Below are 27164 nucleotides of genomic sequence, written 5' to 3'. Positions count from 1 at the left end.
CAGCCGCGGCAGATTTAAAGAGCCCTGTTCTGGGCTTCCCTGGTGGCGCAGTGGTTAAGAATCTGCCTGCCAATGCAGGGGACACGGGTTCGAGCCCTGGTCTGGGAAGATCCCACATGCCGCGGAGCAGCTGGGCCCGTGAGCCACAATTACTGAGCCTGCGCGTCTGGAGCCTGTGCTCCGCAACAAGAGAGGCTGCGACAGTGAGAGGCCCGCGCACCGCGATGAAGAGTGGCCCCCACTTGCCACAACTAGAGAAAGCCCTCGCACAGAAACGAAGACCCAACACAGCCATAAATAAATAAATAAAATTAAATTTAAAAAAAAAAAAAAAAGAGCCCTGTTCTGAAGCTGTTGAGCTAAGCTTCTAGGCTCTCATACTTATTATATCTGCCAACAGCACAATGGCTGGGTTTGGTTTTTTAAATTTGAATGAAGCTGTGTCTTGATGAGAGTCTTCAACTTATTCTCCATTTGAGCTGCTGTGTCACGGTTTCCTGGCTCAGCCTCAACTCCCAGGAATTCTTTCCTTGCCCTGCCTGTGCTCCAAGCCAGTCTGCCGCCCACTCAAGTGTTGACCTCTACCTATAATTCGTGAGCATCTTATTCTGCCTGAGGGAAAAGGAAAAGCTTTCACCAAAAGAGTGCTCCTGTGCCCTCAGATGCCATCTGAGATCTTGGTCTTCGTCCTCTCGCCTTTGCCTGTCTCTACCGCCATTCTTTTCCCTTCCCACCTCCTTAAAGTGTCTTCCCTCCAAGACCAGCCCCCACTGTAACGTCACTTTGGTTCCTGTCTCTTGCACCTTCTCTGGAAACTCACACCATTTTTTCTGTACATGAGCACATACATTATGTCTTCTCCTGTATTTAAAAAAACAAAAACAAAACAAACCAAAAAACCCCACAAAACCCAAACCTACAAAGCCCCTTTCTACCTGGATTCCCCCTGAGTTCCCGTCCTTTTTCTCCCCATTAGACCATAGTCAGTGTCTCTCCTTTGATTCTCATTGTTCAATCTGCTGCAACCAGACTTCCATCCTCACTGAAACGCTTCTGGCCAAGGGCAGGAGTGACTTCCTTGCTGCTGAATCCAACGGCCCCTTTCTCAGCCCTTATGTTGCTCGAGCTCTGAGCACTGTCTGATGCTGGTCGTGGCCTCCTCCTTAACTCACTCCCCTTCCAGCTTCTGTGGTCCCTGCGCCCAGGGCCATCCTCGCCGCCTGTCCTGCTCCGTCTCCTCCCCAGGCTGCTCTTCTGCTCGTCTGCGGTCCTCAGTCCTCGCCGCACCACGCTTCTCACCTCATTCACTCCCTGGATGAGCCTGTGTCAGAGAAGAGAGAAATCCACTCTGACTTGCTTGCGTGGAAAAGGAATTTACTGGAAGGATATCAGAAAGCTCACTCAGCAAAAGGGAATGCTGAACAGCCAGGCCTCATCAGACGGCGGACAGAGCCTTTCCCAGGTGCCAGGAATTCGCAGGCGGCCTCTCTGGGGCGCCGCCATCAGATGCCGCGCGTTTGTGATCCCTCCACGCCCCTCTGCACAGGATTCAGGTTCTGAGGGGAGAAGCCCTGGGTGGCCCTGTAGCAGCCATCAGCCTTCCTCCCCCACTACCGGTACCCGGGGTGACCAGTGTCAGCATTTTGTCGTAGTGCTGTGATGTGCGTAGGAGCCAGGCTGGCTCTGTTAGAAGTCCGGCTTCACCACACCCACCCCTCTGTGTGGCCTTGGACATGCTGCCCAAGCCCCTGTGCCTCCATTTACTGCTCTGAAAAATGGGGCTAATGATAGGACCCACTTCAGAGGGCTTGGAGAGGATCGAGTGAGTGATTTGATAGGACGCTACCAGGTTCCTGGTGAGTGTCCAACAAATGTTAGCTGCTATTATTATTATTATTATTATTTTAAATGTATCTATTTTTTTTAATTTAATTTTATTTTTTTTGGCTGCATAGCACAGCATGTGGGATCTTAGTTCCCCGACCAGGGATCGAACCCGTACCCCCTGCAGTGGAAGTGTGAAGTCTTAACCACTGGACTGCCAGGGAATTCCCTAAATGTATGTATTTTTATTGCTGATAAACTACGTATACAGTTTTATATTCTGCTTCTGTTTTCATTAACTATTGTAAGCATCTTCCATGGCACAAAATATTCCTCAAAAACATTTTTTTTTTTTTTTTTTTGGCCATGCTGTGCGCCATGCGGGATCTTAGTTCCCCAACTAGGGATCAAACCCGTGCCCCCTGTAGTGGAAGTACGGAGTCTTTTTTTTTTTTTTTTTTTTTTTTTTTTTAATAGCTACTTTATTTATTTATTTATTTATTTTTGGCTGTGTTGGGTCTTCGGTTCGTGCGAGGGCTTTCTCCAGTTACGGCAAGTGGGGGCCACTCTTCATCGCGGTGCGGGGACCGCTCTTCATCGCAGTGCGCGGGCCTTTCACTATCGCGGCCTCTCTTGTTGCGGAGCACAGGCTCCAGACGCGCAGGCTCAGTAGTTGTGGCTCACGGGCCCAGCTGCTCCGTGGCATGTGGGATCTTCCCAGACCAGGGCTCGAACCCGTGTCCCCTGCATTAGCAGGCAGATTCTCAACCACTGCGCCACCAGGGAAGCCCCGGAGTCTTTTTTTTTCTTTAAATTTATTTATTTGTTTGTTTGTTTGTTTTTGGCTGCATTGGGTCTTCGTTGCTGCACGTGGGCTTTCTCTGGTTGCGGCGAGCGGGGGCTACTCTTCGTTGCGGTGCGCGGGCTTCTCACTGTGGTAGCTTCTCTTGTTGCGGAGCATGGGCTCTAGGTGCGTGGGCTTCAGTAGTTGTGGCTCACGGGCTCAGTAGTTGTGGCTCACGGGCTTAGCTGCTCCGCGGCATGTGGGATCTTCCCGGACCAGGGCTCCAGCCCGTGTCCCCTGCATTGGCAGGCAGATTCTTAACCACTGCGCCACCAGGGAAGTCCTGCTGCCTTGGGAATTTTAAAGTGTAGGACACAAGGAATCCCTTAAGCAGTGTCAATTGTGCTGAGCTTGAAAAACCCTGACCTACACCTTTGCCAGTGCTGGATATTGCCATTCTTTTTAATCTTGCCAATCTGGTAGTTCTAAAAATGATACCTTATTTTACTTTGTTCCTCTTCAGGAGAATGGAGTTATTTTTACTTCTTCCTTAATATATTATTTGATTTGTTTGTTTTTTGGCTGAGGCACACGGCTTGCAGGATTTTAGTTCCCCAACCAGGGATTGAACCCAGGCCCCAGCAGTGAAAGTGCCGAGTCCTAACCACTGGACTGCCAGGGAATTCCCTTGAATTTGTTATAATGAACATGTAATATTTTTGTATTTTTTTGAAAAGCCATTAAAGGTTTTTTAAAGATCTATACCTCTTTGATGGTTTGTATGCAGTCTGTTCTTAAGATTTGATCGTGTAAGTGCCTGCTTGTTTTTCCCTGATAAGATGTAGCAAGAAATCCTCAATGTGGGCCTTGAGAAGCTATCAGTATTTCAGGTTCAAGTCCCCCATCCTCTGGCTTCAGAATTTCTCCATTTGTCTTCCAAAGTACCTTCTCCCAGCAGACACCCAGGCCCAGGTGGGCCACCTCCTGGGTGGTGTCTGCTGGGAGACACCCAGCAGAGAAGCATTTTAGCCCAGAGACACTCCTCACCACAGACCAGGGCTCCAAGACAAAAGGTATCCCAGGCTGACCTTAGGGCACCCAAACACCTGCCATGGACTCAGCTGCCCAGACGCCAGGAAAAAAAAAAATCCTCAGGCTCCTTTCTTAGCTGTGAAACCTGAGATCCATTCACCCTGTGCATCTCCCAGGCATTACAGCCAGCCAGGGCCATGGGGCTTCTGCAGAGCCTGGGGCTGCTGGTATCAGCTCTGGTGCGTCAAGGACGTGCTCACATTTCCCTCCCCTGGGTCCTGTCCAAATGGAAAAGGGCTAGAGCCCTGCCCCAAGCCCAGCCCAGCCCAGCATGGCAAGGACCCCTAGAGAAGGGTCCCACTCCTTTTACTTGGCCCAGAGCAAGCCATAGCCAGCCTGAAGGAAGTGTCCATGGAGGACTTGTTGGTATTACCTGGATCCTCCTGAGAAAATGTCCCACATGCAGAAATGGCGTAGGCTTGCCTGCAGCCTTTGCAGATGGCCCAGTAGCAGACTTTCAAAGTGGCCAGGCAGGCAGGACTTCTGCCAGTGGTTCTGTGCATTTGATGTGCAGCTCACTGTGGTTTTACAGGAAGTAAGGGCAGATGTGAGGCTGCCTGGTCTAATGGCTCTGTCCACTCTCTGGAATCCACACAGATCCACTCACACAGTGGGATGGAATGTCCAGCCTGTGAGGCCATGGATGCCTGAGGCGCCCCTGCATTGTTGACTTAGAGAGAGAGAGAAAGAGAGAGAGAGAGAGAGAGAGAGAGAGAGAGAGAGAGCGCTGTAAGAGGCTCCCAGAGGGAAGGGAAGGGGGTGGTGTGAGGGAAAGAACACCCATCCGCAAGTCAGGGCCTGAGTTCTGCTCCTGCCTGCCTGTTTCTCTGGGACACATAAACCAGTTTACTTCTTTGGGCCTCAGCTTTCTGGCTAACTGGTTATTGATAGCACTAACTCTTTTCCAATTTGCAATTTTCGTAAATAAAAACATTGTCAATTAGATAACGCTGGCTAAAATAAATGAGAGATTTTAAATGAAGTTTGGGACCAATCCAGTTCCTGTTGGTTAGTTTTTCTTATTCAAAAGTAATAGGTGCTCAGAACAGGAAAAAAAAAAAAAAATAGAAGATACAGCCAAGTGAAAGGTAGTTCATAGAGAATTCATAGAGAACACCCAGAATTCCACTGATCCAGAGACCATGCTTGTTGGTGTCTTGTTGGGATCCTTCCAGAAAAGAGGTTCTTAACGTGTATTGGTGGATGGGCTTTGGAGGAAGAGAGCCTCTGAATGATTTAACAAACCCCCTCTCATGAGCCATTTCTGTTATTTTACCATTACAAAGAATGCCGTGCAGAGAGAAGCTAGATGAAAAAGCGTTAGAACTTAATGAGAAAACAAGAAGAAAAACACAATCTGAACACCTGACAAAAATGCTTTAAAGGGCACAAAAGGAGTGCCCAAAAATTACCATTCATGGACAAAGGATTGGTGCTCATTTACATTTAGGTCAACAAATATTTACCAGGCAGATGCTGTTACATGCCAGACCCTGTGCCAGGTGCTTCCCACCTGAACAAGAGATCTTCAGATGAAGCATCCGATCCCACGGTCTGGTCCTCAAGTCAATGCCCAGCATCTGTGATGTCCTGCCCTGGCAGGAAGGGCCTGCCAGCTCCCTGTTGAGTCATTGACCTGTGAGCATGCCCAGACCTTCCAACAAAGTATCCGTGAACAGATGGCCACGGCATGGGGGCAGCAAGGCCCAGATCTTTGAGGACAGACTATGCTGGTGACACTAGAAAAGGTTCTGCAGCCTCAAGAGGGGGTGAGTGGGCATGGAGAGAAGCTGAGTCAGCCCTGACTGGAGGATATAAACTGCTGTCCTCCCTGCAAAAAGCCCGTGTGCCTGAGAGCAGTGCCTTTCCCACTCGTGTGTGTTGATCTCCTGGGGGTCTTGTTAATTGTGGATTTTGATTTAGCAAGTCTAGGGTTGGGCCTGAGATTCTGCATGTCTTACATGTTCCCAGTGATGTGCTGATACTTCAGACCAGACTTTGTGTAGCAAAGCCCTAGGGCAGTGGAATCACAGTCTCCTGGAAGAACTTGAAAAATATGGAAAGTTTGGCTTCCCCCAAACCTACTGATTCAGAATCTTCTGGTCCATTTATTCAATAGGTCTCAACCTGGACTGCATGTTAGAATCATTTGAACGGTGTTTTAAAAAGCCGATTCCCAGGGTCAAGAATCACGTGATAGCCTCCCTTCCTCCTTCCCTCCCTCCCTCCCTCTCACTATTGCTGCTTTAGTTTGAAAGTCTCCCGCAGGTGACTCTGAGGACCAGCCCAGTTTGCTTGGGGACCAGAGGCAGTGTTTCTGAGTCCTGGCTGCACATCAGAGTCACCCGAGAGCTTTACAACATGTCGATATCAGGGCCCCTCCCCGCAGACCAATTGATTGAGAATTTCTAGGGGCTGAAGCCAAGTGATTAGTGTTTCACAAAGTTCCCCAGGGTGCAGCCCTTAGTGTAGAGACTGATATAAAAATCATCTTGGGGGCTTCCCTGGTGGCGCAGTGGTTGAGAATCTGCCTGCCAATGCAGGGGACACGGGTTCGAGCCCTGGTCTGGGAAGATCCCACATGCCGCGGAGCAATTGGGCCCGTGAGCCACAATTACTGAGCCTGCGCGTCTGGAGCCTGTGCTCCACAACAAGAGAGGCCACGATAATGAGAGGCCCACGCACCGCGATGAAGAGTGGCCCCCGCTTGCCACAACTAGAGAAAGCCCTCGCACAGAAACGAAGACCCAACACAGCCATAAATAAATAAATAAATAAATAAAAATAAATTAAAAAAAAAATCATCTTGGGAGTCTCAGTGGAAGTACAAGTTACCACACTCTCTCCCGAACATTCAGTTCAAGGTCTGGGGTGAGGGCCAGGAACCTGTATGTTTAACAAGAGATGCTCGTGAGATGGCAAGTTTGGGAAACGTTAAGATAGAAAAAAGATCCTTGGGTTGGCGTCAGAAAGACAGTGCTCCTGGCTGTGTGACTTCTCACAGGTCACTTAGCCTCTCTGAGATTTGTATCTCCATTGATAAACCAGATATGATAATAACTGCCTGAGGCAGGGATGGATAAGATCTGTTTACCGTCTGTAGGATAGTTGTTGGAAAGTGGCTGCCACAGGCCAGGGACTCACATACCCAGCTCTGCTTTGCCTTTAAGTGGGGCGGCCACAGGGTTCTGTCCAATGGGATGTGAGCAGAGTGAGGCGTGCTCACCTGGTGTTCTGCTCTCTCTTTACGATCTGCCCATAAAGATCACTGCCCACTGGATATCAATGCCTGGGTGATCTCGGGAGCCACAGAGGCAGGTCGACAGAACCCCCTGCCCCTCCCCCCGCCGGCTGCTAATTGGACTTAACGTGAGTGAAAAACTAAACTTCAACTGGGTAAAGAAAGTCACTGGGATTTGGCAGTTTAGCTGTTACAGTAGCTAGTGCTATATTAACTAACACACTGCCTCCAGGACTGTGGCAAAAATTAAGTTATCAAAAGCAGAGGCTGCAAACAAACTACACGAGGGCTTCGCTCTGGCTCACAAGTACGTTTGTTACAAGACCAACTTGGGGTCTATGAGTCGCCACAATCCCCACCACACCCTGTGGGATCATACCTGGCCGGCCTCATATTTACGGCATTTACAGCATTTGCGGCATTTCTCTGATCTCTGTGGCTTCCTGAGTCAGAGGGCCCTGATGTAATAGATGTAGAAGTTAGATACATTCGCTGTTAGGATTTTTCACAGTGAATTCCTTCAGGTGACTTTTAATTCCCAGGAGAACCATTCATCCTGCACAGAACTTGGAAGCAAAATCTCCTGAGTGATCATTACTGGCTGAAGGATGTCGTCCAGCCCCACCCCACCCTGTGACCATTTCAGCATCTGTTCTATGGAGGTAGGAGGAGGAGGAGAAAAGAAGTCAGGTGTTGGGACTTCCCTGGCTGTCCAGCGGTTAGGACTTCACCTTCCAATGCAGGGGGTGCAGGTTCGATCCCTGGTCGGGGAGGTAGGATCCCACATGCCTCGTGGCCAAAAAACCAAAACATAAAACAGAAGCAATATGGTCACAAATTCAATAAAGTCTTTAAAAGTGGTCCAAATCAAAAAAAAAAAAATCTTTAAAAAAAAACAGCAACAAAACCTCAGGTGTATCTGGGGATCAGGTAGACGCAGATCCCAGCTCCAGCTCTGCTGGTTCCTAGGTGGTGATACGAGGTGAGACCTTTTCTGTTTGCCGAGCCTGTTTTCCCATCTGTCAAGTGTGGACATTAATACTCTTCTTGTGGGATTTCTGTAAAGGACCTGGCTAAAGGACACTGAGATGACCACTCTCTGGAATCCACACAGGAGGTTAATGCCTCCCTCTTTTCCTGTAGTGGTGGGGACCAAGACTGGCTTTGCCCCCAGTAGCAAGGGGAAATCCAGTAGTATCTCTTTTTTTTATCGACTTTGAATTCTTTTTTTGTTTTTTTTTAAATTTATTTTTGGCTGCGTTCAGTCTTTGTTGCTGCACGCGGGCTTTCTCTAGTTGCGGCGAGCGGGGGCTGCTCTGTTGCAGTGCATGGGCTTCTCATTGCAGTGGCTTCTCTTGTCGCGGACCATGGGCTCTAGGCCCGTGGGCTTCAGTAGTTGTAGCACGCGGTCTTCAGTAGTTGTGGCACGCGGGCTCAGTAGTTGTGGCTCGTGGGCTCTAGAGTGCAGGCTCAGTAGTCATGGTGCACGATCTTAGTTGCTCCGCAGCATGTGGGATCTTCCCAGACCAGGGCTTGAACCCGTGTCCCCTGCATTGGCAGGCGGATTCTTAACCACTGCGCCACTAGGGAAGCCCCAATTTGAATTCTTTTGAAAAGATACAAATAATGCGCTTCTATTGTAGGTATATTAATCTGCTCTGGCTGCCATAATAAAATACCGCAAATTGGGTGGCTTAAACAACAGAAATGTATTTTCTCACAGTTCTGGAAGCTGAAAGCCCAAGATCAAAGTTGCCAAGGGAGGGCAAACTGAGAAGCTTATTTTCCTGGTGCATCTATTTGCTCAATGATAAATAAAACATTATAGCAAGGTAAGCAAGTATATATTAAGGAATTTTATGTAAAGTTCCCATGAATGTTTAGGATAAACTATGTGACAGCAAAGGCATTACGGGGCTCCTCTAGTCATGCCTGTCTCCTGGGGTGAAAATGTGACCTTGGACCAATGAATGACTTGACATCGCTGAGCCTCACCTCCCTCATATGGAAAAAATTACTGTGCAGATGAAATGAGGTGATGCATGTAGAGTGCTTGGGTTGATAAATGCTTGCTGTGCTGTCGTTTACATTAATGTCATGTTATGACCTTATGGCTAAAAACAGAGACTCTGGAGCTGGTCAGCCTGGGTTCAAATCTCAGCTCCACCACTTACTAGCTAGATGACCTTGGGCAAGGTCACTTAGCCTCTCCGCGCCTCAGTTTCCTCCTCTGTAAAGTGAGGCTAACAGGATTATTGTGAGGGTTAAATGAATTGATGGTGCCTGGACACACAGGAGTGCTATGTAAGTGTTTGTTCAATAAATCATAATGTGTTCCCTTCTGCCCTTAGAGGTCCTTCTGGAGAAAAGTTAGAAAATAACAGCTTCAAAGAGAGACGAGCTATTTCCAGACACTGATTTATAAAAGGAATGTATTTCTATAACACCCGTTGTCCTATTTGCCTTTTAGAAGATTTGAGAGGCAGAATGCGTTTATAATGGTGGAATCTTCGGCAGGTGGCTGGCCAGATTCGAGCTATCTGGGGGCATGGCCCACTTCCCTATGGCTCCTGGTGCCCTTCCACCGAGCCTGACCTTGGACTGGTGGCTTTTCTGGCACGGGCCGGGGGTGGGCCAAGGGGAGGAGGAGGAAAGGAGCTCCTGGGATCCCCCTCGCCCCTCCCCCACTCGCCCAGTGAGTAATGACATTCACGGGGAAGGGAGGGAGGGAGCGAAGGAGAGGGGCAGGCTCGGCGAGGCCATGTGATGCTGGGCGAGAGAGAGCCGCCACCACCGGAGCCTCCTTCTTTCTTCCCTCTGATTTCGGGCTGTCATGGCGACCCCCAATAACCTGACCCCCACCAACTGCAGCTGGTGGCCCATCTCGGCGCTGGAGAGCGATGCGGCCAAGCCGGTGGAGGCCCCCGAAGCACCCGAAGCGGCCAGCCACGCCCATTGGCCCAAGGACAGCCTGGTTCTGTACCACTGGACCCAGTCGTTCAGCTCGCAGAAGGTAGAGCCCGAGGGAGAAGGGGAACCCGACCGATGCACCAGGAGGCTTGGGGGAGGGGATCCGGGAGGGCTTAAGGGGTCTGAAGACCTGGTGAGAGACTGTAGGGTAGAATCGGGGGCTTCGGGGCCCGGAGGACGGGGGAAGCTGGGCTGCCCTCCCGGGAGGTGACTGGCCCTGTCTTGGGCCCCAGGAGCACTGTCCCTAATTCTAGGAACATCCATTCTGCCTCTTTCCCTCCCAGAAAGACCCGGTCTGTTGAAGAGCTGAGAAGAGAAACAAAGGCAAGGGGAAGGGAATGGGCACTGCTGGGAAGGCGGCCTGTTGGAGGGGGCTGCTGCTGCGGGGAGGGGGGAGGGGCGCTTCCTGGGGCCCAGCCTCCGGCCCCAGTAGTCCCATCGCAGGCCCTCCCCCCCTCCCCCCCACCCCCGCGCTGCTGTCCCCATGCCACAGGCCTGCGGGTCAAAGCTCCTCTGCCCTTCTGCCCGGCTGGGGGTCTTCTGATTGGGGCTTGAAGGGTCTGACCCTAGCCCTCCCCCCACCCCCACCCCCAATCTTGAGCTGAGAAGGAAGGAGTTAACCCATCTCCTCAAACCAGCTCAGCTGGCCCATAAGGTCTGTGCTTTTTGCTCTTAAAGGCACAGACGGCCACACGGTCCCATCTCAGACTCAGGGGAGCTAGAAGGCGGTTGGGAATGCAGCCTGGTGTTGAGTTATCGGGGTTCCCGCTTCCTGGGGGTGAGGTCCGAGCACTGAGCCTATAAGACCAGGGGCCTCTAGGAGCGCAGTCTCTCACCCTGGGCTGTCCTCTCTGTGGGGTACGGATTCAGCACCATGGCCAGGTCCCAGCAGCCGGTCCTGCTGGAGCCTAAGGGTCACCCATTGCCTGACCCTTCGACTTCTCTTCTCCCTGGAAGATCCTTTTGTTCCATTCACTCATTTTCCAGATGGAGGAACAGATTCCTTAAAGAGAAATGGCCTTGGAACCAGGCTCTTTGGTTTGATTCTTGGTCTAGGCTCAGTTCCATCATCTGGAAAATGGGATAATAATAACAATAATAGCTACTTCTTCTAATTGTAACCCCCTCTCAGGATTGCTGAGGGTTGTTGAACAGGCGGTATAGCTTAGTGTTCTACACTGGCACTAGTCAAACTTGAGCATACATTACTGGTTCAAGCACAGAATGCTGGGTCCCACCCCAGAGATTTTGATTCAGCAGATCTGGAGTAGGGCCAAAGATGCTGCATTCTAACAGGCTACCAAGTGATGCTGATGAAGCTGGTCCACTGATCCCCCTCTGAGTAGTTTCTGGTTTAAAGTACAGACTATGAGGCCAGAAAGTCCCCAGCAGGAGAGCCATCTTCTCCAATAATTCACCATGGAGTTTTTGGCCGGTCACTTTGCTTCCCTAAAGTCTCAGTTTTATAATCTGTAAAATGGAGCTAATGGCAGTACCTTCTTCAGAAGGCTATTGTGATGGTGAAATGAGATGATGCACAAAAAGTGCTGACCGCAATGCCTGGCATGGTGTCAAGACTCTGTTAATAACGGGTGTTATGATATCACTAAAGTGCTAGGTTAAGTAGGGGTTGGAGTTAACCAAGGTCATGCTGGGACTCTTCTGTACATGCATACTGAACACCTACTGCATGCCAGGCTCTATACAAGTTGCTGGGGGGTTTGGGAATGAGTCAGACTGACCTCCAGATGCCAGGATCTCCTCCTCCCCAGAACCTCAGGAGCCAGGCCCCAGTGACCAGGAGGTAGGAGGGTGGCCCCTCCCATCACCATTTCCTGAGGGAGCCTCCTGAATATTCCTTATTCAGCATGAGCTCAGGGCTAAGGTGGCCCCTTAGTCAGGGATGGGACCACCCACTGCAATCCCATTTGTGACCAAGCCTCTGACCAAGGCAGCCTAGCATTCTCCTGCCTCTCCTGCCAGGGCCTTCCCCTTGCCCAGGGGCCTGTGGTGGGTTCTAGAGGCAGTGTAGCCTGATGGAAAACACATGGGCTCTGCAGTCAGATGGTCCTGGTTCCAGTCTCATCTTGAGTGCTTACTGGCTGTGTGACCTTGGACAAGTCACTTCACCTCCTCTGTGCCTCAACATCCTCATCTGGAAAAGGGGACATTTACATCCGACCCTGTAGGATTCCTGGGGGACTGAAAGGACAGGGACATGTGTTAAGTGTCTGGCACACAGTATGGGCTTAGCAGGTGCGTTTCCTTCTTTCGCATCAGTCCTAAAGGGCCTTGTCTGCATGCAGAGGGCTCTCCCAGACATGGCAGAAGGGAAGTAAATGACCTCTACCTGCCACCCTGGCCTTACTTTTCAAGCTCTTGGGCACTGGTGCCCCAGCCCTGTCCATGCTGCCCTTGACCATTTACCACCCCCTCTCCCACTCCCAGGAGGTCCACAGGCGAAAACTGCACATCTCACTACTCCTCTGCTCAGAAGCCTACAGTGGCTCACAAGTCCTTCCAGGAAAAAGCCGGAGTCCTCATAATGGCCTCAGGCCCTACTGCAGGATCTAACCTTGCCTGGGTCATGGACCCACTCATCAATCGGGGGAAGCCTATTGACTTTTCTCAGGATAGTACTTTTAATTGAATAACATCAAATACATAGGAGTATTAGATTAGAAGGAAAACCAATCATACTGAAGTAAAGCTATTGACATATTTTCAAAACAAATTTGTTACATAATAATATGTGTTTCTGTATTAACCCATAGTATCACATGATCTAGTGGCAGGACTAATAACTACTGTAATGCTGAAGTCGTGACGGATGTAATTGCAGCAACTGTGAAGTGATGAAAATATCTGATTCCTAGTGGTGACAATATTACAGGCACTGCTAACACCACCATGCTTTGTTGCCTACACTCATAATTGAAGAGGATGCTAAGTGTCAGCTTGACATGACTGAAAATAAACCTGTAATTTTCCCATCCTAGTTTGAGGACTCCCTGAATGTACTCATAGACCCCTGGGTCTAGGAGTCTCAATTAAATGTCCCTGTGCATGACCCTTTCTGACCTCCTCTCCTTTTGTCACTTCCATCCATCCTGCTCCAGCAGGATGGCCACCTCATCATTTTTCAAACATGTCAGACATGCTCCCACCTCAGGGCCTTTGCACTGGCTGTCCCTCTGCCTGGATCCCTGTGTGGACTACTCTCTCTTTGTTCTTTGCTCAAATATCACCTTCTCAGAGAGGCCTGCCCTGATGGGTCACCCTATTTAAAATTGCCACTTGCCTCCCTGATGCCCTGGCACTCCCAATTTCCCTTACCTTGCTCTATTTTTTCTTTTTTCCGATGAACTCACTATCTTTTGACACACCATCTCATTTTAACTGCTTCTCATCTGTCTGCCTCCACCAGAATGTCAGCTCCTTGAGGGCAGGGATCTTTATTTTGTTCACTGCTGAGTCTTGAGCACTTAGAACAAGACCTGGCACAGAGTAGGCGCTCAATAAATAAGTGTTGAAAAGTGGCGCATTTGTAAGCCATAAGATGTTACATAAAAAAGACATTTGATTCTGTAGGCTTAAAACTGGTGTAAGAAATAAAGCTTATTAATTTTTTTAAAGTATTTGAGATAAATAAACTAAGACTCAGAGACTCTAAGTGTCTTTTACAAAGTCACACCGCAACTAAGTGGCTGGACAGAGACGCCAACCCAGCCCATCACAGTTTTCTCATAAACAAGGGCCCGGGTGAGGGGGGACAGTACCTAGCCATGACAATGAAGCACCAGTGGGTGACTTTCAGGCACCCACAGGGGGGATGGTTTGCCCAGAGTTAGCCGATGTCTGGTCACACTGAGTGGTGACCACCTAAGTCTGGCGCAGTTCCAGGAGGCAAAGAAGGCAGATGGCCTTGGTGGCTGCATGCCCTCCCCCTGGGCCTGGCTTCCTCCCCCCCCCCACCCCCCGTCACCATCCCCTGCAGGATGGCACATGGCTCTGGCCTGCAGCTCAGCTAAAGGAGAAAGTCTCCTTGGCTGCTTGCTGGTGTGACCCTGAGGCAGCTCCAAGCAGGACTGTTGTTCCTCTAAAGACAGTCCCCTCCCCAGGCAGGAGCCCCACCAGGCACCCTCACTGGAGTTCAAGGGCAGTGCCCAGGGAGTGGTCCCTGGGAGCAGATACCCTGCCAGGATGGAAAGCCAAACGTCTGGACCCGCCAAGGGCAACGGCCTGATTTAGTTTCTGTTTCCATCCGTTCAGAGATCCCAGCTTGACCCAGACGCTGGGTGGCTGGGCGGAACCTGCCAGGAGGATGCCAGGGCAGGCAGGAAGGGAATGGGAACTACCACCTAGGTATGTACAGGGGTCATCGATGCTTAACAGGAATAGGCCTTTGCCTCTCTCAGGGGTGCCCTCTCTTTCTCCTGGGCTGGAGCTAGAAGTAGGGAGGAGCATGTAAGAGTGGAGCTTGCCATCCTTTTGCTGGGGGACCTTAGACAAGCCTAGCCTACCTTCTGAGTCTCAGTCCACAGGCAGGGGATAGTTGGGCTAGGTGAGCATTAACCATCTGCCAGCTCAGAACTGTTGGGCTGGGTCAGGAGGCTTTCCGTTAGCATCTACCAGGTCATATGTTTGTCTGGGACCCCCTGGAGATTAGGGAAAGACTCAGGAGGGGCCAGGCCCAGGACTCCCTGGAAGGAGCCCCCAGGGCAGAGAATGCTGGTCTGAGAGTCAGGAATCATTGCTTCTAGTTTTAGATCTACTGCTAAATTGGCTGTGTGGCTTTGGGTCAGTTAGTTGCCCTTTCTGGACTTTCGTTTTCTCATCAGCACAAACGGGAGATAGTCTCTGCTCTGCCCTCCTCTGGAAGGCTATTGTGAGCATCCAACAGCCAGATGGGAAAGTGTCTGGGGACAATAAAGAGCTAGGCTGATGTTGGCAAATTATTTTTCACTTCACTTTGTTTCTCAAATAATTTGAGAAATTTTGCTACTGATCATGGTGATGATAAGAATTTCTGCAAATTTCCTGGCCAGATTCACGTTTGGAGGCCAGGCTGATAGTCCAATCCTGATAATGAGAATTATGAATTAAGCACCATCTTCTATATACCAGACACTGTGTTGGTACTACTATTAATACTTCAATTCTGCAAATAAAAAAACCATGAAGCCCAGAAAGTGTAACGAATTCGCCCAAACGCACACAGAAGAGCCAGATATCCTATCCCAGGTACGTCCAGCAGTGACACCCAGCCCGGTGACCACCAGGCAGCTCTGCCACTTGTCCCCAGGGCAGAGCTGTGTTCCTCCCACCACCAGGCCCCGGGGATGTATCCCCCATCCCGTACCCCAGGGGCCCAGGAGTGGGCTGGAAGCAACACTGTCCCCTCCAGTGTGTGACCTCTGACCTCCCTCCCCGCACGCCCCGCCCCCCCGGGCAGAGTGTCCCCGTGTGTCCGCCCGCCTTCCCCGCTCTGACCCTGGCGCCTGCAGGTGCGGCTGGTGATCGCCGAGAAGGGCCTGGCATGTGAGGAGCGGGACGTGAGCCTGCCGCAGAGCGAGCACAAGGAGCCCTGGTTCATGCGGCTCAACCTGGGCGAGGAGGTGCCTGTCATCATCCATCGCGAGAACATCATCAGCGACTACGACCAGATCATCGACTACGTGGAGCGCACGTTCACGGGAGGTACGGCGGCCGCGCAGGCCCAGACAGCGCCCCAGAACCTTGGGAAGCCTGGGGAACACCCCCGGGCCCGGTCTCCCCGACAAGGAACCACGGGCTACAGGCAGGGCTCAGATGCCCCCCAGGAACCGCAGAGCATGGCCACAGATCCCCGGGGACCCCACAGATCTGACCCCCCTCCCCGGTACTGAGGGAAAGGGCATGGCCCGGACACCCCCCTTGGAGCGGCTAGGGCTATAGCCTCCTTGCCCGGGAACTCTGGAGTCACAGGCTCGGCCACAGACACTCCGGAGCCCATCAGGCATGAACGGGACCCAGACCCCCTTCTAAGCCCCCACAGACAGGATCCAGATCTCCCAGGGATGCCAGGGCTCGGCCAGGACCCAGCCCCCTGAAGCCCTGTAAGCATAGTCAGGGCCACAGGCTCTTCCGGAACCCCACACACATGGGCCCGGATACCCGAGAGCTTTGCAGACATGAGCAGGGCCCGGCACCCCAGAACCCCACAGAACCCTATGTTCTCCGTCCCTACTTCCGTCCCTCTGGCCTCGCTCAAGTCCAGAAGCTCAGTGCCCATGGCAGAGGCTGCAAATGCAGATGAGAGATCAGGGCCCGGACATGCACTGTTTTAAAAGAATATGAATTAGTTGCCAACATTTAAAAACCAAGGAGAATTCAATTTCAAACATCCCGGTTTCCAGCTTCTCTCCAAGTCTGGCAACACTAGGCCTAGAGACCCACCTGGCAACAAGCCCAGGCAGGTGAGGAGTTGCCCCTCAGGGGACAGCTCGGCAGGGCTCCAGTGAGGAGAGGTAGGCGGGCAGGATCACTAGGGTCCCCTGTCAGCCTGGTGGGGACTTTCTCTCAAGAGTCAAGGAAAGGGGATGGGCCCCAAACTTGTGGACATGTTGCGGTTCCGGGATACTGAGGTCGGGGAATGGGGTGTCAGAGGCTGGCCTCTCTGAATCAGGGGGGCGGGAGGCCCGACACAGGGCCCTTCGTGCCGCCGCCCAGCCCCCGGCCGTGCCCCGCAGAGCACGTGGTGGCGCTGATGCCCGAGGCGGGCAGCCCCCAGCACGCGCGGGTGCTGCAGTACCGCGAGCTGCTGGACGCGCTGCCCATGGACGCCTACACGCACGGCTGCATCCTGCACCCCGAACTCACCACCGACTCCATGATCCCCAAGTACGCCACGGCCGAGATCCGCAGTGAGTCACGCGGTCGGGGTCGGGGCGCAGAACCCTCAGGGTAACCCGGTCTTCACCCACCTCCTCCCTCTTCCTCCCATTCCTGTATCTCTTACTCACGTTCTTCCCTTTATCTCTCCTCTTCCTCCTTCTCTCCTCTTCCCCATGGATAGCCCTCTGCCTCTGCCTCTCTCTCCATCCCTCTGTCTGTCTCTGTCTGTGTTCAGCTCTCTGTCCCTCACTCTGTCTCGCTCTCTGTCTCTCTGGCTCTCCATCTCACTCACCCTGTTTCGAGCTGAATATGTCTCTCTCCCTCTCTGGCAGTCTCTCTGTCTCATTCCCTTCTCCTGCCCCCTCCTCTTGTCCTGCCATCCCATACAGAGGCCATAGGGCTATCTGTCCCCCTAGAGGCTTGCCTGTCCATGGGAGCTGGGACACCTCCCCACAGGCATCTCAGCCCCAGACACCTGGGGTTGGCAGCCCAGGGCACCGAGTGACATCAGGGCTGGCATCACCAAGGAAGACTGCCCAGATATTGCAAGGCCCCGGGTCTCTGATTTCCGATTCAAGCATCCCCATATACTGTCCTAACTGCCAACCTGATTGTGCCCACAGCCTACTTTATCCTTTCATTTTTTCAGTACTCAGTAAATAAGTGTTGGATTAAATCAGATCATCCATCAACAACTGTTTACAGACTTTGGTCCAGGCTCTATGCAGACACCATGGGGTCCAGTGCACAGATGAAGCATGATGATTCCAAGTAGATAATAGGTGCTCAGTAAATGGTCACTTCATCTCTCTCAAAGGAATGAGGCTCATGTCCAAAGGTGGGGCAAGTTGTGGCACTCGATTTTGTCTCTTTAGAGTGCCCTTGAACAAGATTCAGGACATATTTATATTGTCCTGTCCCCATTGAGTCAACAACATTTAACAACATTTATGAAGTCTCCTATGACCCAGGCCCTGGGCAGGGGGCTGGGGACAGAAGGGGACTGTCACAGCTTCTACCCTCCCAGGGTCACAGTTTCATAGAAGCAGAAAGACAAATGACCAGATAATTACAATGCAGGACTAAGTAAATTTGAACAACCTCTCAGGAGGGCAGTCTGGCCCTCTAAATCGAATATTAAAAGGCCCACACTTTGGAGACTGTCCTGCAATGACACTTGGATGGGTGCGCCAAAGAAGTATGTACAAGGATATGCATTGCAGCATAAGGGGTAATAGCAAGAGGCTGGAAATAACCCAGTTGACCATGATTTGGGGACTGGGTACATAAATTCTAGTACATACAAACAATGAAATACTGTGCAGCTGCTAAAAAAAATAACAGGCATGTGGAATGCTCTCTAAGATATATTAGTAAGTAGGGAGAAAGTGAAGGGCAAAAAAATGCATCTAGTGTGCTATCATTAATATATGTAAAAGGGGGTCAAATGGATACACAAGTGCTTGCAAACACAAGGAGTATTTCTGGAAGGACACATGAGAAGATTGGGAGAGCAGAACTAAGGGACTGCAGATTGAGAGGAGAGAGATTTACTTTTCCCTGTACCTTCCTTAATATTGTTTGAATTTTTAAACAAGCATGCATGTATAATCTATTCAAAATTAACTGATTTTGGGACTTCCCTGGCGGTCCAGTGGTTAAGACACCGTGCTTCCACTGCAGGGGGCATGGGTTTGATCCCTGGTCAGAGAACTTAGATTCCGCGTGCCACGCAGTGTAGCAAAAAAAAAAAAAAAACCCACATTGATTAAAATTTTTCTAACCTAGTACCAATCAGTGTTATGATAAGGGAAACATAGAGGCAGTGGGGCCAGAGAAGATGCCCATCCCAGCCTCCGGGGTTGTGAAAGGCTTCTGGAGTGCAGCAACATCCAAGGATGACCAGGAGTTGGAAAGGGAAGGAGAGGGAGAATCCTTTTGGGTTTGGGGGGAGGGGGGGGCGTGGTGTGTTTCAGAAACTGAAGGACTTTAATGTGGTTGAAGTGTAGCCCAATGTAGGCATGTGTAGTCGTGGTACAAGTCTGGGGAGTAGGGCTGGCAGAATTGGAATTTTATCCGAAGGGCAGTGGAGAAACAGTGATGGAAAGTGGCATGATCAGATCTGCATTTTACAAAGATTGTTCAACCGAGAGAAGACTGGGTAGAGCTGTTAGGGGGCCCTGGCTGTCATCTAGGTGAGCAATGATGGTGGCCTGGATTAAGTGGAGGGAGTCCCTAAGTGCTTCGGAAGCTGGAGGTGCTCCCCCATCCTGTCCTGAGCCATTTGAAGGTGCCTAGAAGGCAGTTGGGGGGCAGAGAGGATCTCAAGGCTCCAGCCCAGCTGGTGGGGGGGGACCTCACAGGATGCAGAAGTCATCTTGCAGTGACCCCCCCAACCCAATTAGTCCAAGGTCTTTCCTTGGCCTAGTCTGCCCTCCTGGGGTCTAAAGAGAGCCACATGGGCAGCCCTGGGTGACTGGCAAGAGAGAAGATGCTGTACTTGACCTTCAAACTCATAAAATATCAATGAGACTTAATATAGCCCCAAAGCTGAAAGATCTGGGAATATGCTTACTGGTATCAGGCCAGGAGATGGGGTGGTGGATAGTGAAACCTCAGAGGGCAGAAGCTGAACAATTGCAGTCACTCGTTTATTCACTCTTTCCATTCATTCATTCATTCAACACTCACTAAGCTCCTCTTCTGTGCCAGGCTTGTATTGGATTTTAAGGGAACAGAGATGAATCTGATACAGCCACTGCTCTCCAGAAACTCAGGTTCTAGTGGGAGACATATACATCCAGAGATAAGTAAATTAGCATCAAAATCTCCATGTACAGTAACACAGGTTGTGCACTGCACAAGTCCAGGGGGTACTTTTCATATAGACTACAATGTGAATGGATTCGTGCAATGGCAGCTCTGATTAGTGTGTGTGTATGTGTATTCTCTGGTGGAAATCTTTACAGCGTACTCTGGAGGACAAAGGCATTGAGTGGTCAGACATCCTAGAGCATCAGGAAGGGCTTCATAGAAGAGGTCATCTTAAGCTGGACCTGGAAGGGGATTTTCAGGAATATTGGAGAAGGCTATTCCAGGAAGAAGCAGTGTGAGCAACAGCCTAGGAGTTTGGAATGATCTGGCACATTCAGGGAGTGTTAAGCATCTGGAGTGAGTGGCTGAAATGTTACCATCTGGGGACAGGGACAGTGGGGAAACTTAATGGAAGATGGAGTTGGTAAGGGGAGAGGAGGTGATCCTGCTGGGTCTTTTAAGGCAAGTTGAAGAGCTTGAACATTATCTGAGGGCAGCGAGGAGCAAGAGGTGGGTTTTCAGCTGGGAGTGGCATGGTCAAGTGTGTGTTTGAGGAAGATCTTTCTGGCAGAAGTTGGGAGAAGGGCTTGGAGGAGAGAGAGTGCAGGTGACAGGGGGTGGGTCACATCATCCAGGCAAGAGATCACTGGGGGGTCTGAACTAAAGGAGAGTCAGAAGAATGAAAGGGAGAAGTTAAACATGAGAAAGATTAAATAGGAAAATCAACAGGACCTGGGACAGATTTGGTTTGGGGAGGAGGGAGAAGGCAGAGTTGAGGACAACCCCCAGGCATCTGGCTTAGCTTAGTATGGGGCAAGGGTGCTGCAGTTTGGGGAGAATGCAGACAGGGAGTAGGTGGAACAGAGAAGATGATGAGGCTGGTTGGTCCAGGATGAGTTTGAGGAGCCCAAGAGATGTCCAAGTGGAGCTGGGATCCAGGGGAGAGGGCAGGCCAGGTTTGGGCACCACCACACACCTGGACCACCATGTCCCAGACTTACTGGCTAAGAGTTCCAGAGAAATCCTGCCCCAATCATGGAACAGACCTCAGGATCTTTTCCCACTTAATACTTCCACCTCCTCTTGTAAAACCCACAGCTTACAGCTAGACTTTTAATGTCAGATTATAGGCCACTTTGTCTCTCCCATTAAGTATAATTCTCAAGGTGCTGCCTTGAGTTCCATCATTGACCCACATTCCATCACCCAGGCCTTTTCAGCATCTTTAAAAGGCCAATTTCCCAGGAAAGGCGGTCAATATGTCCCTGAATCTTCAGGGAAGTTGCCTCACCAGAAGTGGAAGTTTCAAGACACCAAGCTCTCTTATAGTTTTTTTAAAACAAGTTTTTCCCTGTGGATTACAGTGAGTGAGCACTAGACTGAGAATCGGACAGATCCGGATTCAAAATCTGCTTGTCGTTTACTGGTGTGGAATTTACTAGCCTCTCTGAATCCGTTTCTTCACTACAGAAAGGGGTGAGGGAGACGTTCACTGAAGCATGAGCTTGTCCACATTTAGGGTGATATTCATTTCCGGCAAACTCCTACTCATCCCCTAGAGTCTCCTCCTCAGTGAGGTTTCTTGACACCTTGTGACCCCGGCAGGTGGCCCTCTGGGTCCCACAGCATTCTGTTCACTCTTCGTTAGAGATTGATCATGCTATGTCGTAGGTATCTCTTTTATGGTCTAGGGCAGGATGGCATCTCATCCATCCCTATGTCCCAGCCTGTAATGACATAGTGTCTCCTAGTTATGCCTGTTGATATTGTTACTTCCTGGACTAGTGTTTGAATGGGACCTATTCCAAGTTGTTGGGGGGAAGGGAAAGGAAGAGCACCAGGTATCAGAAGAACGGGACCTTTCCTATTCTCTCCCCAGGACATTTAGCCAATGCCACCATGGACCTCATGAAATTGGACCATGAAGAGGAGCCCCAGCTCTCTGATCCCTACCTTTCTAAACAGAAGAAGCTCATGGTGAGTGACCCCAGGCCTGCTCATTCCCCTTTCCCACCATCTTTTCCATGGAAAAGAAGAACTGGGAGAAGCTGGTTCTAAGTAGAGAATCAGCTAATGACATGAAATGGGAAAACCACTGGCTTGCTTTCCCAATCCTGTCTCCTCTATCACTTACTGGCTCTTTGACCTTGAGCAAGTCACTGTCGCCCTGGAGCCTCACTTTCCTAATGTCTTAGGTTGTGTCCCTAAGAGCAGAGCATTGGACAGAGGTTCTGGGGTAAGCGAGGTATTGAGGGAGTGCTCTAAGGAGAATCCAGTAAGGATGAGATAGGAATGAAGAAGGGGCTAAGTTCACCTGATCCCACAGGGAGCTCTGGAGGATAAATGGTGCCACAAAGTCGATCCACCTTGAGACAAAGGGACGGACTTTTATCAGCCAATCATTGACCCAATTATTTCCCAAGTATTTCCAGGAAACTCCTCATTGGCTGAGAACAATTCTCTGAAGAAGGGGCAGCTGTGAGCCACTGTCAACCAACTCTCATAGCAGCTGGTGTATGAGAGTACCAGCCCCATGAAAGGGATCTGGCCAGGACAGTCAAGCTCACAGGACTATTGTGAACACCAGATGAGGATGCTTTGTAACGGTGGGGGTATCCTATACACTTAAGGGGATATAAGGAGACTGGGTTTGCAGAAGGGGATTTGGGCCAAGAGTCTTCCATCCCTGGTCATCCTTGCTCTATTGAGGCCAACTCAGCTCCTCTAGCTCCTGCCTGTCCTGCCCCCAGGCCAAGATCCTGGAGCACGATGACGTGAGCTACCTGAAGAAGATCCTGGGGGAGCTGGCCATGGTGCTGGACCAGATCGAGGCTGAGCTGGAGAAGAGGAAGCTTGAGAACGAGGGTGGGTGCCAGTCCTGGGGTAGGTGAGTGCTGGAGCCCATCCAGCCTACCCTGTCCATGACAGTCCCAGCATCTTTGCCCCCAAAGATCTTAGAGGACCATCCAGGTGGTTAGGATCATGGGCCATGGCGTCAGAAAGACCTAGGTTTAAGTCCGAGCTTGGCCACTTGCTAGTTGAATGACCCTGGGCCAGGTGCTTCACCTCCCTAGACCTCAGTTCCCCATCCATAAAGTGGGGATAATAATAAGACCGACCTCAGAGAGATGTTGAGACACTGCATGAAATAATACATGTAGAATGCTTAGGTCAGCGCTTAGCACACGGTATTTAATAAAGGTTATTGAAGATGATGATGGTAGTGGTGGTGGTGGTCACTCTCCACTACACCACCTCCCCTTTCCCCGACTGAAGGATGTATTATGGCTCCTTCATGCTGTAGGAGCCAGACATCTAGGCTCACCCAGACTCTCTGACCTTGACTCTTTCTGTTCTCAAGTGCCTCTCTTCTCTGGGCCCTGAGCATGCCAGCTACATTTCCACCTCCACACCTTAGCTCCTGCAGCTCTTGCAGCCTGGAGTACCCTCTCCTTACCACTCTGCTCCTTTTTTCATCTATACACCATCCTTGCCACCACCCTTCTTCAAATTTCATTCTGGACCTTCCCATTTTGCTCTATTTTAGGTGGCCTGTTAGTCTGGTCTCCTCAACAATGCAAATTTGTGGAACCCATTCAACATGCACTGCTACACTCATAGCTTCACACACGCACAGAGATGTCTGTATGTGGGAAGGTTGTGGAGCACAGTTTTCTAAAAGATGGGTTTAGAGCGAGACAGATATGAGTTAGGGGCCTAGCTTTGCTGCCTATACTGTGTGACTCGGGCAAGTTCCTTTCCTTATTGGAGCCTCAGTTTCAACATCTGTGAAACAGGATGGTAATAGTAGAATTTAAAACCTAAACTCCATCTTGTTGAACTCTTTAAAAAAATGAAAAGCACTCAGCACAGTGCCTGGAACATACTAGTTAATTACATATGACAGCTAAAGGCATGTGCATTCTCCAGGTGAGAAAACTAAGGCTCAGAGAGATAAAGTGACTCGCTCAAGGTCACACAGCTCTTAAATGGCATAGCTAGGGTAAGAAAGAACAGGTTCCCTCTCAACGCGTCCAATGTTCTTCCAGCATTTCACAGCTGAGGCCTCAGGCAAATGGCACACACAGATACCTAAGGTCGTAAACAGGAACACTGTCATGCACGCTGAAGCCAGCTGCCATAAATCCTTTCTAGAAAAAAGCAGAGTATGGCTAAATGAGTAAAAACAATACATACCTCAAGAAGGAACTTTCTCGTTTCTATCAGAGAACGTGCTGGAGAGGGGCCGTTACAGAAGAGTGTTCAGGAGCCAATGGAAGTAGCTGGACCACATGTTGCCCATCATCCAGCAGGCTAAGCCAGGCTCTTCATATGATGGTGGTCACAGGGATACTGAGAGCAGCAAGAGAGCAAAGCCCCAAGGTGCAAATATGTTTTAAGCCTCTACTTGAGTCACATTTACGAAAGCCCCATTGGCTGAAGCAAGTGACATGGCAGAGCCAGGATTAAAAGGGTAGAGGGTTGGACTCTGCCTCTTGATGGCAGAAGCAGTAAAGCCTTTGCAAAGGGGCAAGCGTGCAGGAATGGGAGGAATTTGTGGCCATTTTTGCAATCTACTCAGGGGTGAGGTATTCTGATTTTACTTTTAAAAGTACTCTGGTTGCTGTGAAAATGGATTTCAAGGGAGACAGAAGCCCAGATGAGATGGTGGTGGCTTGGACTGAGGTGGTGGCAGTAGAGATGGGGAGGCATGAAAGGCTTGAGAGATATTTTGGAGATAAAATGGGCAGGAACTTGCTGAAAGGTTGAGGGTATTGGAGGGAGTGGAGTAAGAGGGGATAAAGGAATCAAAGATGACTCATGAGGTTTTGGTCTGAGCTACTGAGTGGTACCATTTCCTGATATGGGCAAGGGGGACCCAAGAGTTCAGTTTGGGACACAGTGAGTTTGAGATGCTTTCACAAGACCCAAGAGGGGATGTCACAGAAGCCATTAGGTATTCTAGTCTGACTTTCAAAGGAGAGGTCAGAATTTGGAGATGGAGATTTGCAAGTCTTCAGCATATACACGGTGATTAAAGCCGTAGAATTGGATGATGTCACCTAGAGGGCAGTGGAGAGAGACAGAAAAGAGGAATCAAGACCTGCTTATTAGTTATTTATTGCTTATAACAAACTGCTCCCAAACTCAGTGGCTTAAACAAAAAAAAAGCATTTGTCAGGCTTCCCTGGTGGCGCAGTGGTTAAGAATCCACCTGCCAATGCAGGGGACATGGGTTCGAGCCCTGCTCCAGGAAGATCCCACATGCCGCGGAGCAACTAAGCCTGTGCGCCACGACTACTGAGCCTGCACTCTAGAGCCCGCGAGCCACAACTACTGAGCCGACGTGCCACAACTACTGAAGCCCGCGTGGCTAGAGCCCGTGCTCCACACAAGAGAAGCCACCGCAATGAAAAGCCCGCGCACCGCAATGAAGAGTAGCCCCGGCTTGCCGCAACTAGAGAAAGCCCACGTGCAGCAACAAAGACCCAACGCAGCCAAAAATAAATAAATAATAAATAAATAAAAACAGGCAGCAGGCTAGATTTGAGCTGAGGGCCATAGTTTAAAAAAAAAGAAAAAAAAAAAAAGCATTTTTCATATCACGCATTTTCTGTGAATCAGAAATTCCGGAGCAGCTTGGCTGAGTGTTTCTAATTCAGGGTTGCATGATGTAGGGATAGATGCATGATGCATCTATCCCTCCCCCCAACCCTTCCCCCGTCTCTGAGTCAAGCCGTTGGCTGGGGCTGCAACACTCTGAGCTGAAGGGTCCACGATGGCTCATTCACGTGGGTCTTCACTAGAGGTCTCAGTTCCCCACTGCTGTTGGCCGGAGACCTCGGCTCTTCACTACATGGGCATCTTATTAGGGCTGCTTGAGTTTCTTCACAACACGGCAGCCGGCTTTCCCCTGAGCAAGTGATCCCAGAGAGGCAGAAGCAGCGGAAGCCACATTTTTATGACCTACCCTTGGAAGTCATTCTGTCACTTCTGCCACATTCTATTCATTTGAAGCAAGGCATTAAATACAGCCCATATTCAAGGGGAGAAAAATTGGGCTCCACCAAAGAGATAAGTATCAAGTAATCTGTGAGCGTATTTTTTCCTTTTTTTAAAATTGAAGTATAGTTGATTTACAACTTTATATTATTTTATTAATTAATTAATTTATTTATTTATGGCTGTGCTGCACAGCTTGCGGGATCTTATTTCCCTGACCAGAGGTTGAACCGGGCCCTGGGCAGTGAAAGTGTGGAGTCCTAACCACTGGACTGCCAGGGAATTCCCTACAACGTTATATTAGTTTCAAATGTACAGCATAGTAATTCAGTACTTTTACAGATTGTACTCCATCAAAAGTCATTACAAGATAATGGCCATAATTCCCTGTGCTATACAGTATATCATTGTTGCTTATCTATGTTACACATAGTAGTTTGTATCTCTTAATCCCATACCCCTAATTTGCCCCTCCCTCTTCCTTCTCTCCTTTGGTAACCACTAGTTTATTTTCTCTCCCTCTCTCTCTCTTTTTTTTTTTTTTTTATGGAAAGGCATTTTATTTTAAATATAGCAGTGTATACATGTCAATCCCAAACACCCAATCTATCCCTCCCCCCAACCCTTCCCCTGTCTCTGAGTGGGTGAGTCTGTTTCTGTTTTGTAAATAAGTTCATTTGTATCATTTTTTTTTTAGATTCCGAATATAAGTGATATCATATGATATTTGTCTTTCTCTCTCTGACTTACTTCACTTAGTATGATAATCTCCAGGTCCATCCATGTTGCTGCAAATAGCATTATTTCATTCTTTTTAGTGGCTGAGTAATATTCACTAGTTTATTTTCTATATCTGTGACTCTGTTTCTGTTTTGCATATACATGTGTTTATATTATTTTTTAGATTCCACAGAGAAAGACAAGCACTGTTTCGTATTTTAAAACTACCACATCTGCCCTGAGGGTCCCCCTCATTGAGAGAAGGGTAAAGGCAGAGGAGCTGGCAAAGCTGATGAGACACAGTGGCCAGTGAGGTGTGAGGACTCTTGTGTCATAGAACCCAGAAAGGATTGTGTTTTAAGGAGGGAGAACAGTGTCAAATGCAGCTGAGAGGCTGAATAAACCAAGGATAGGAAAGCGTCCCTTGGGTTTTGTCCCATGGCTGTTGGTGGTGACCTTGCCAAGAGCAGTTTCACTGGAATGTGACAATGGCAATGGCTGAAGAGTGAATGGGAGGTGAGGCGTGAAGATGGCTAGTGCAGACAACCCTTTTGAGAAGTTTAGCTGCAGAGGGAATAGAGAAATGGGGTGGTGCCTGAAGAAGGCTGTGCCGCGAAGGGAGGGATGTTTTCAAGATAGGAGATACGAGAGTGTGTTTTCAGGCTGGTGGAAATGCCTCAGTGGAAAGGAGAAATCAGTGATGCAGGACCAATGAGGATGGAGAGGGTGTGCTTCAGGCAGGGTCCCCAGGGGACACACAGGGCACCCTCAAATTGGATAAATCAAAGAGGCCTTCGTAAAGGGACTGTTTACAAATGTGTGGGCGGGACACAGGGAAAC

General features: G+C 49.9%; 2 protein-coding genes across 9 annotated transcripts in view; one reads left to right on the top strand and one right to left on the bottom strand.

Annotated features, from left to right (window-relative positions):
• The first annotated feature begins 9696 nt into the window (after positions 1-9696).
• Positions 9697-27164, top strand: part of GDAP1L1 (ganglioside induced differentiation associated protein 1 like 1) — a 22595-nt gene continuing 5127 nt past the window's right edge. For 2 of the 7 annotated variants that reach the window (XM_036825449.1, XM_036825451.1), the window contains exons 1-5: positions 9697-9954; positions 15419-15611; positions 16643-16816; positions 21481-21578; positions 22352-22466. In XM_036825449.1, the coding sequence (XP_036681344.1) occupies positions 9775-9954; positions 15419-15611; positions 16643-16816; positions 21481-21578; positions 22352-22466 (760 nt within the window). In that variant the 5' untranslated portion in view covers positions 9697-9774. Of the gene's footprint in view, positions 9955-10195; positions 10236-15418; positions 15612-16642; positions 16817-21480; positions 21579-22351; positions 22489-27164 lie in introns of all 7 variants that reach the window. The other 5 variants (XM_036825450.1, XM_036825447.1, XM_036825454.1 and 2 more) reach the window with 5 other exon arrangements.
• FITM2 (fat storage inducing transmembrane protein 2) overlaps positions 22773-27164 on the bottom strand; it is a 22186-nt gene continuing 17794 nt past the window's right edge. The window contains exon 3 of one of the 2 annotated variants that reach the window (XM_036825456.1): positions 22773-24664. In XM_036825456.1, the coding sequence (XP_036681351.1) occupies positions 24521-24664 (144 nt within the window). In that variant the 3' untranslated portion in view covers positions 22773-24520. The remainder of the gene's footprint in view (positions 24665-27164) is intronic. The other variant, XM_036825457.1, reaches the window with a different exon arrangement.

Source organism: Balaenoptera musculus, chromosome 15 (assembly GCF_009873245.2).
Source record: "Balaenoptera musculus isolate JJ_BM4_2016_0621 chromosome 15, mBalMus1.pri.v3, whole genome shotgun sequence".
Lineage (NCBI taxonomy): Eukaryota > Metazoa > Chordata > Mammalia > Artiodactyla > Balaenopteridae > Balaenoptera > Balaenoptera musculus.
Note: the sequence above shows the minus strand (reverse complement) of the source record. Positions and strands in the feature narration are given on the sequence as shown.